General features: G+C 46.1%; 1 protein-coding gene across 4 annotated transcripts in view; it reads right to left on the minus strand.

Annotated features, from left to right (window-relative positions):
- The window catches only part of FAM49A (family with sequence similarity 49 member A), a 109,631-nt gene that overhangs the window by 49,253 nt on the left and 49,792 nt on the right, over window positions 1–10,586 (minus strand). For 3 of the 4 annotated variants that reach the window (XM_023511845.1, XM_023511846.1, XM_023511847.1), the window contains one exon: window positions 2,285–2,398. The exons of the other annotated variant lie outside the window; for it this stretch is intronic. In XM_023511845.1, coding sequence (XP_023367613.1) covers window positions 2,285–2,313 — 29 coding nt within the window. In that variant the 5' untranslated portion in view covers window positions 2,314–2,398. The remainder of the gene's footprint in view (window positions 1–2,284; window positions 2,399–10,586) is intronic. 4 annotated transcript variants of the gene reach the window in all.

Raw genomic sequence — 10,586 nt, forward strand, 5'->3', positions numbered from 1 at the left:
GAGATGGGACATGGAGGGATGGGACATGGAGGGATGGGACATGGGGATGGGAAATGGAGGGATGGGAAACACGGCTGACTAGTGGAATAAACACGTGTTTAACAGAAACACTTCCTAAGCTGGCTATCCAATAAAAGTGGGTGTAATTTTTCACTTGGTATCCCGGGCTACAAAACCTGGCTCTAAGTGCTTATTTACTCTTCAGCCCCTCTGGGGAAGCTCCTTTGAAGCTCCACAGAGAGCCACTGTGCACTTGGCTCACACCAGAACATGGACGGTACTAAGGGCTCTCACCTACTTCTTTCTTCTGTGACATCCCTCTTACACTTTCTTACTTTTCTTTCTTTTCTTTTTTTGAGACAGAGATCACTTCTATTGCCCCAGACTAGTGTGCTATGGCATCACAGCTCACAGCAACCTCAAACTGTTGAGCTCAAGCGATCTTCCTGCTTCAGCCTCCCTGAGAAGCTGGGACTACAGGTGCCCAGCACCATGCCTGGCTCGCTTTTATATTTTTAGCAGAGATGGGGTCTTGCTCTTGCTCAGGTTGGTCTTGAACTCCTGAGTTCAAGCAATCCACCAGTCTCCCAGAGTGCTAAGACCTCTCTTGTGGTTTCCTTTGCCTGGAACACCCTTTCCTGCTCTGCCTGTGGGTGTCCACTCTACCTGTCAACCAAACGAAATAGCATTTCTTCCCAGAAACCCTCTTTCTTGCTGTGGATTCTTTCAAGGGCTGTGTCTGATTCACTTTCATCATATTAGCCGTTTCAGCCTCTCCCCCCAATCCAGGCACCACTCACAGGCTGGACATGTCACACTGTCGCCCACAGTCACTAAAATGGGTTGCAAGTGTCAGATTAGTGGTCACAGCATAGACGTCACTTCTGAGCAGAGGAAATGGTCATTGGTCATCGGTAAGAAAAAAGGCCAGAGAAAAATAAGCTTTTTCCCAAATGTAAACATTTTGGGGTGCTTGATCCTTTTGTTTTAGGATCACAGGCTACTTTGAGAATATGATGAAAACTAGCTTTCTCAGAAAAATGTACATATGTACAATAAACATGCTGATGCCCAGGGGCAGAAATCCCTCATCTTTTTTAAAATCACAAATTTCATTAGTCAAGCCAAATGAGGAGGGCGTTTCCAAGCGTGTGGGCCTTGGATTAGGCCACTCTGAGAAGGAAAGGGAATCGTTTAGTGCAAACAGCAGGAGCTCTGGAGACCTTGGCAGAGTCAATGTAATTTTGGATCTAAGTTTCCCATGTTGGTAAAATGTAAATCGTTATACTCCCCTTTTAGTGTTGTTATTAGGGTAAGATGATGTAGAGACACTTAGTGTGCGCCCCCTACCTTGCATCTGAAAGACTGCAACCACCGTGCAAACAAGTCACTTCCCTTTCAGCCATAAATTCTGCGCTGCTGCTTTGGAGTGGCCTCAGACCACCGCCTCAGCGAAGAGGTGAAGCTGGGTGCTCACAGCTGCTGTGGGTTCATTCGCATGGCTATTAATCATACAAGAGCCCGTTTATGACAAACACAGGTCACTCCCTCTGCATGACAAGGCGCATGGGCCCACAGAGCCCCATTATCCAAAAAAAAAAAAAACCCAGAGCATTGTGGGCGACGCGGGCGAAGCTGAGTGCACACACACAAGCAGACATTGTAAGGCTGTTTGCACAACCCCGCCGTGCTCCTCGAGGATTTCCTGCCAAGGAGACGTTTAGATCTCACAGAGTTGGTCGCAGACATTTGCTCATTCAACATGGCTTCAGGCGGTGTGTTGCAGAAACCCGGTGCCTGGTCCCCTCTGCTGGCCATCCCTGGAACTGCATTCCAGGTCTGAGCGGATAAGGCAGAGTGCCCTCATGACCCCAGGTTGTCTACTCCTTCCTTCTCTAAAAACCTTAATGCCGCAGGCATGAGCTTAGGAATCTGAGAGCCTGAGTTTAAATCTCAACACCTCACCTGTAACATGTGGTTACCACAGAACCATGGGTAAGTTATCTCTGCCTTCAAACCTTACGTTCTAGCTGGAGATCACATATGTTTCTGCCACAGGACCTTTGTACTTGCTAGTCCTGCTATCTGGACTACTTCCCTAATAGATCTGCATGACTTTTCTTGCTAATCCCATTCAGGGTTTATTTTTTAGGGGAGCCCAACCTAACTGTTCTGTCCAGAATAGCGCTTCAGCCCACCCTCTGTCATTCTCTTTATTTTCATTTCAATATCTATCACCATTGACTTATATACACCCCCCCCAACTCCTAGTATAGGGCCTGACCTTACAGATAACAGGAATGTCAGACACATGCAGAATGAATGAAGACATTCATTCACGAAGACATCTTCGATGACTCCTCTGCAGCTTCTCCTCTTCAAACTTGGGTTTTTCTTTCTAAATCACAGAGAAGGAGAAGTTCTCAGATCATCCTGATATTTTGGTCACACACTCTCACTGGTCAAAGCTTTTACTACTGTGTAGTATCCAGAACTGTTTCCAGGCCCCTAAGTGTGGTCTGAGCAGCAGGACTCCATCTGTCTTCCATCTGGACACTATACTTCTAATGATGCAACCCAACATGGCGTTGAGGAATTTTGGCAGACAGAGCACACTGCCAATATGTATTGATTTACAGCCAACAAAATATGAAATTGAATACTTATTGCTTTTAGTTTGTGAACTGGATAATAGTGACCTCTAGAGAGAGTGGATATATTCTGTGCTAGGCATTGTGCTAAAGACTTTACATATATTGTCATATTTAATCCCCAAATCAACCTCACAGCATATGTGCTATTACTACCTCTGTTTTATAAATGAGAACACTGAAGTAAGGTGAACAATTTGCCCAAAGTTACTCCATGAATAACCAGTGGAACTGAGATTTGACACAGCCCATCCCATTGTAGAACTCTCACTCTAAGCCACTCTGTTAATCTGCTTGTCATGGACTCCAGAGCTGGATGTTTTTAGAAAACAAAATGGCTTAAAACATGGTGGCCTTTGGCCTCTGGTGGGTGAGGGTTGCAGAAGCCACACCCAGGCAACTATTAAACAACTTGGGCGTTGAACTGCCTGGTATTGAATAAGCTTTTTGAAACAAAATCAGGGTAGAGGATGCCAGCAAAAACTTCCCAGAGGACCTAAAACAGGACCTGGGCTTTAAGAAACTCAGAGGGGGCTCATCTGGATAAGAATTTGAGAGAAGTAGTAATATCAGGGAAGAGAGCTCTGTCTTATTGAGGGACATGAAACCATAGAACAGAAGGGGTGCTTTGGGGAGTAAAATGGCAGAGAATTGGGAAATTTGGCTAAGGACGATTACGGGAACTTTCAAATGGACACTCCTGAGCAGAAATGCAGCTTAGCCCTTGGCCCTTCTAGGCAGGTTGGAAGGTTACTGTGTAACCCGGGCCTAAAGGACACAGAAGATACTGACTACACAGAGAGTCACAGGCTTTGGGTCCTAAACTTACTTCAGTCACTTACTTGCTACGGGACCCTAGGTAAAGTCATTCCCAAGCTCTGAGTCTCATTCTTATCATCTGTAACCCAACAGGACTGGGCTAGATGATCAGGTAAACCTCCTCCCTGTTCCAGCAGTCTAGGGTTTTATATAAGAATATCAACCAATCCCCAAATATGGATTCATGCAGACTAATCCCAAACCATGAGCTAAGTTAATTAGAAATAAAATGCAACTTTGATTTAAAAAACAGAACTGCAGACCTCCAGTACTTCCAATAAGCATTTGTAGTCTTGTTCCTTAAAGCTCTACGGAATTCAAGTTGTTGATAAAGGCGAGGATGATAAAGATATAGCACTTTCGAGTACACCACTGTATCAAAATTGGCTGCTGCTATAATCAGGGAGCACTACAGAGTTTACCTCTGTGAAAATGCAGCAATCCAGAAATCTGGTGGAATGGCTAAACTACAAAAGGAAAGTTGTTCTCAAGTCCTTTTGCACTTTTAAAGCATTAAATGTCATGAAATGCACCACTACGCTAACCACAAATCACGTTCATACAGTCAGTAAAACATGCCCCAGAGAATCCATATGAAGCAATACTTGGACAGCCTGGTTCAATCTATCATGTGTACTCAAAAATATAACATAGTATTTCTTTAATTCAGACTTTTTCTCTTGGGAATGTTAGAAGCAACTAAGAACCTACCTATATTCCCTGCCCTCAGAGCCCAAATTAGTTCTCGCTGCAATTAGAATAAAATTGTAATGTTAGTATGCTAGGTTGAGAATGGCAGGCAAATATCAAAGCTGTATCCATTAGCTTTCCAAAAGATGCCATGAGATGACTAAAGGCTCTCAAGGCCTTGGAAGCCCACTTAGGCTTTCAGTTTTAGCATTTAGTTGGAATACATTATAACCCTAGTCAAAATTTCTAAAAATTATAACCAAAAATTTTGTATAGTTGACCTGGCTCTGCTTAGGTTTCTGTCTACCCGCATTTCACTTACCATTTAAGTCAATACAGATGATCCCCTTCCCCACTCAAAGCCAACACCCTCCTTCACCTTGGCTATTTGCCCCCATGGTAGGACTGACCTGCTCTTTCTTTTTCTCTAATGTATATTCCCTGCATATGCCTATGTATTTCTACGAAAAATAAAGTCTTAGGAAATGCACAGATCTGCTGTGCTCCCTGAGGGCAGGACTTAGGCCCTGCTGTCCTCCACACCGGGCACAATTCTGATACAATACAGAAATCTGGAGGCTTGTCAACAGAAGGAACACAGGAGCATCACTCTTTTCGGAGACTAGAACTGAAGGAATTAATAGTCCCTGAGGCCTGGGACAAGTCAGGGTGAGAAGCCGAGTTCAAAGCCAGCTGAAATGGGAAGAAGCATCTGGTAGGGACTTTCCCTGGGTAAAGTCAAAGCTTTGGGGGAAGAGGTGCCAAGGGATGACTCATCTGGGCTGGAAGAACCTGGGAAGTTTCCTGCAGGAAGACGGGGGTGAGGGATGAAGGTCCAGTGAACATCCTGCCACAGTGAAGTCCCTGAGCTATGAAGAAGGAGCCTGAGGCCCTTCACCTTGGGCCCTGCAGTGATCATGCCTGCTCAGGGGCGGTGGGAACAAGGGGCCTGTGTAGAGACAGCTGTTGAAGACTCAGCTCTGGGCTCTGTTGGCAGCTGCCGGTCTTCCTATTAGGAAGGAGTGGTGGGACCAGGTTTCTTGTATGGCTCTTAAACATGCTCTGAAGGCACTGAGGCCTGGCCTAGACCTACTTGTGGGCAGCACTCCCTGCCCTCTGCCCCTGGCCCATAAGTCCGCCCAGCTCATATCTGTGTTCCTAGTCACATCGACCTACTGCCTGCCCCTCCTTGTAAAGGCAGAGACTCCCTAAATGGGGAACTGGGATTTACTTTTGATTGAATCCACACCCAGGGAATGTGTGTCCACTGAATAAATGAGAATGAATGAACAGTGACGGTGTGAATGCCAAAATCGGTATCTGAGTACCTTCTGACAGAGGCCCTTCCAGGAAACTAGAAAGAGAGAAAGAGGAAGGAAGGGAGGACAGGTGGGTGGGAAAGGAGAAAAGAATGAGGACAGGAGGAAGGGAAAAAGGAAGGAAGGAAGGAAGGAAGGAAGGAAGGAAGGAAGGAAGGAAGGAAGGAAAAAGGAAAGAAGAAAAAATGGAAAGAAAAAAAGGAGAAGGGGGAGAAAGAGAGAAGGAAGGTAGGAAAGAAAGAAGGAAGGAAAAAGAAAGGAAGAAAAAATATAAAGAAAAAAAGGAGAAGGGGGAGAAAGAGAGAAGGAAGGAAGGAAAGAGGGAGGGGAGGAAGGAAAATTGTTCCACCACGTTCCCACCTAGTTTAATAAAAATACAGCCAGCTAGTGTCAGGCACATAAAGAAGCAGACACGGATTCCGCACTGTGCTTCAAAGTCCAAAGAAAAAACACGTGAGTCATCGGAAAAGTGAAATACGTTCTCAGTGACGCAAAAATACACCTCTGAAAACAGACGAGCAGGATTTGAGAAGCGCCTGCCTCCCACTGCTGGGCTGAGATGGCCAGAGACTCATTCTCACAAAGAGTTTAAGTAACCTGCATTCCTGTGGGGGCTCCTGCATCAGAAAACACCAGCCTCAGAAGGCTGAGCCGTGGGAAGTCCAAATCCAAGGTCAAGCATGGAAAAATAGCAATGTCTCCCCCACCAGGTGGAGGTGAATTCACATTTTGTGGATGCACCTTCAAATCAAAATCCCAGTTCCGTGAGAACGCAGAAGGCTGGGGGACCTCTGTGCATTTTCAGAAGTGGGACTTCGTACCTTTTACCACTGGACAGGTGGGTCAGCCAGGAGCCACCTCCCAGGTGAGGACACTGTACTCTTCAGGCCCATCTCCCAATGTATCTTAGAGCTGACACAGAGAGCCTTGACACTGCATTTGCAGAGCACTTGTTCCCCCACTTCCGTGGAGGCCATTGGCTGTCTGACGGTCATTGTCGGATGAATGTGCTAACAGCAGGTATCTGCCAAGCTACCCTGCACTCAGTGGCACTAAGTGCTGTACACAAACATGTTCACAGTTCACACAGTAACGCTCAAATGTAGGCAAGTAGTTACAAGAGTTACTATATTATAGCATATTTCTGCTAAAATAGAGAGCTTTTCTTTGTGCAAAAGTAAGAACTTGCAGTTAAGTACTTTATCCACTAAGGGGCATTATCATCTCATATTAAACATATCCAGATCTGGTCAGGTAAGGTATTTAGTACAAAAGCATAAATTTGTAAAAAAAAAAAAAAAAAGACAAAACAGAGGGATCGATTTCAACATGCTAAATATTTTTTATATGTTATTCTCCACAGTAGCAAAAAGTGTTTTAAGTCACAGTTGGAATAGCCTAGCTTACTTAATGTAGTAACTCAATTCCTGCTGGAAGGTCATTTCAAAGGCATTAGTCTTAGCCACTTTGCCAGAACTGGAGTCATGATATTTGAGAAGGAAAAATTAATAGAGTCAACCATTTGGCTTAGTAATCATACTCTCCAGCCCATTCAACTAAGTTTTCAAGTTATGTTTTCCACTGAGGAAAACATCCATCTTGTGGCTGAATCAACTTTACTCCAGTTACCAAGTGTTATGAGAAAAAAGAAATAAGAAAACTTGAAGATGTATCACAGGGTTATCAAAATGAGTTCTTATAGCTCATTTTAACAAAAATTCCACTTAAAATCATATTTGAGATCTGGAAAGTGCTGTGGAAATGAGAATTAAAGGTAGTTGGAGATTGTCTATTTGTGATCGATACCCCTAAAGTTGTCTCCATGGAGGATGCCCTGGCAGGAAACTTACAGTACACAAGAGAAGTCAGCAAAGACCCTCCGGAACTTCCTTGTTTAGACTGATAAACCAAGACCACAATTAAACCAAACAAACACACAGTTTATCTCTGAATTTACGTTGAAGCCCAGCCCTGTTGTGGATGACTCAGCCACACTCTATCCTGATTTAAACTTTCCCCTGCAGCCGAGGTTCCCAGGCTGCTGTCTGTGGCCACAGAGGCCTCGACATTGGAAAGCTTTGACCTTCATCCTCTGAGGGCTGGCGAGCCTCACAGACGGCTCAGGCACTGATTAGGCTACTGCTTCATTCCACTTGAAGACAACAGAGTGGTACTCAAACACAGGCCTCAAGCTGCTCCTCAGTTTGGGCCATCAGAGAAGCCAGCTCAGCAAAATCATCCCCAGTCATCTGGAGTCCAGTGGAGGGTGGAAAACACCCAGATGAGGGAACTCAGAGACTCCCCACTCACTGCCCACCCTCCAGCCGTATGGCCTTGGCAAGACTCCAAGCCCCTTTCCGCGAATTCCTACCGAGGCCCAGCCCTTTGCCAGTTCTTTTTTATTATTGATTTATTTATGTATTTAAAATTTACTGTTTATTTTTTTTATTAAGTCATATATACATAGATCATGAATACATTTGTGCCTTTGTGGGATTCAATGTGTTGATTATTTGTACAGATTGGAGCGCTTACATTCTACTAATTAACATAGCTTTCACTTCATTTACTTAACCTCAACCCGCCCCCCCCCCCCCCCGCAAAGTTTCTTGGGGTAAGGAAATGGAGGCCCAGTGGGATTCTGGAACTTGTCATGACCATGCCCTTCCGTGTGACTTCTTTGCACGGACTGTATCATGCTCAGAACAGGTCCCAGGCGTTCTTATTCCTGAAGGACCTCTGACAATGAATCTCCCATAACTTACTAATTTCCGATCACAAGATACAAAATGGCTTTCTTTTCTGTGAGTTTTCTTGGCTCTTGCTACTCTAAGCATGACCCAGGAACCTGAAGCACCAGCCTCCATCTGGGAGCTTGAGAGAAATGCAGACACCAGGCTGCATCTCCAAATCTGAGTCACCATTGTAAAAATAGCTGCCCTGAGTTTGGGAGCCGCTGCATCCACTCAAGATCCAATGTTAGGTCCCTTTTTCTTTCTGCATCTCACAAGCACAGAGAAGGTTGTTTTAGGACTGGCCACTAAATCTGGAGTTCCTCTCCCACGGCTTAGTCTGCACTTTCTTTTATAAGCAGCCTCATTTATTGATCCCAGTTGGAGCAGACGGGAAGTTTAAAATGTAACTAGGTGGGGCCGGGCTTGGTGCTAAACACTTTCCATACAGCACCTCAATCCTTGACCTGGGGCTGGATGGCTGCAGCCTCTTCCCTCCTGCCATGACCAATATTCCAAGCAAGGAATCAGTCCCAGCCTCAGTTTTCTTGCTTGATGAAAGGATCAGACAGATGCTTAGACCAGATGATCCTTCAGATCCATCTAAAAGTAAGCTGTATGAAATTCCCAAGTCACAATTCTCTTACAAATCTTTGTTATAACAGAAAATCTAGATTATAAAATGCAACAGAAAAGCAGAAAACAATCAACTCATTGTATGCAGCTACTAATGAATCTGACCCTACTATTTTGTTGCTCACTGACCAGGCAGCAAAGTCTCTCTGAACTGATCCCAACAGTGCAGCCACTCGGGCTGCCCCGGGTGCAACCGGGGAGGTGCAGAAGGCAGCAGCGGCAGGAGCCACCTTCCTCCCTCCGCAGGCCTGGCGGGTTGGCATGGTGACGCCCAGGACAGTCTTCACTTGATTCCTCTCTTCTCACTGTGTGAGATCTTGCCCCAGAAGGATAGAGAAATCCTGGGGGTGAGGTCTGATGTCACAGCAGAACAAGCCAGTCTTTGTCGGCCCTTCAAGGGGACAAGGCTGGCCAGGCTCGGGCCACACAGAGGAGGCCTGTGAGCTCAGCCTTGGAGCTCCCCCACGGCCAGCTCCATCCCTCACACTGGCAATGGGGACCCTCCACTTGCACGTCCCATGTTCCTGTCCTCCCCTGACTCCAGAGCTGAGCACAGTGGCAGAATCTGCTCCTGGGACTCACAGGCATCTATACTGAGAAGGCTCTAAGCAGAACGTACTGCCCACACCAGCACCAAAAAAATCCCTGCTGAACAATTCCTCCCTCCTCAGCTGGGTTCCTTCTCTCCCATCTATAACAGCCTCCTCTCCCTAAGTCACCCTTTGTCAATTCTTCAGGCCACTGACCCCTGCCCCAGGATCCTGCTCCCATCATGACTCTGGGCCTCCTCTGAGAAGCCTTCTCATTTGGAGAGCATCCTTTCCTCTGGGTCCTAAGATGCTTTTCTTTGGGTGTTCTCAGGGCACAGAGAGTGTCACATCCCAGTGGTGTGATGTGTATTCACCGCTGGTGCTGACCTCAGCTTTGTAGCTCCATAGTCTATGACCAGTTCTATACCTAGGAGATGCTCCATAAATAGTCATTAAAGGACTGAACCTGCATCCTGGCCCAGAAGCTCACTTCTAATAGAAAACTCAACCGAGGCTTTAGTGCAAATAAAAATAGCTAACACATATGGAGTCCTCACAGTGCACCAGGCCCTGGGTTAAATGCTTATGTATGTTAACTCATTTAATTACCATAGCAACCTTAGGGGGCTGGTGTTAGTACTTTTCCCATTTTGCAGATGAGGAAACTGTCCTGTGGAGTTCTGAGAACTCAGTCAAGTGCATCAGTTGGCAGGAGGCAGATGAGAATTCAAGCCCAGGTGCCTGCTCCCAACCACACTATGTGGAATCACATGATGAATGCAAATCTCAGCTGAGCCTCCTAAGAACGCACAACACTAGTTAAGTGGGACTCCTGAAGCTGGGTGTGGGCTGCCCTGCAACTGTCATCAAATCGCTGGGCTCCCTGTATTACACATCATGGTAGTTAAGCCTCCAGGCCTGGAGAAAAATACACATTATAATGTGAGCAAGAGCTCACATTCTGGGTAGAAGGTCCTGGGAGGGGCACTGATGACCAAGTAGGATCCTCAGAGGAAGCACTTGGCACCAGCCCTGCCCCTGGGTTCCTGCTTTTTTTCTTCCAGATCAGTGCAGCCTCCACACACAGGTCAGAGTGGCCTCAACTCTCAGGTCAGAGTGGCCTCAACCCTCAGGTTAGAGTGGCCTCCATCCCCAAGTCAGTACGGCCTCCACCTCCAGGTCAGTACAACCTCCATCCCCAGGTCAGTG

Source organism: Otolemur garnettii, unplaced genomic scaffold, assembly GCF_000181295.1.
Source record: "Otolemur garnettii isolate 467f Iridium unplaced genomic scaffold, OtoGar3 scaffold00022, whole genome shotgun sequence".
Classification (NCBI taxonomy): domain Eukaryota; kingdom Metazoa; phylum Chordata; class Mammalia; order Primates; family Galagidae; genus Otolemur; species Otolemur garnettii.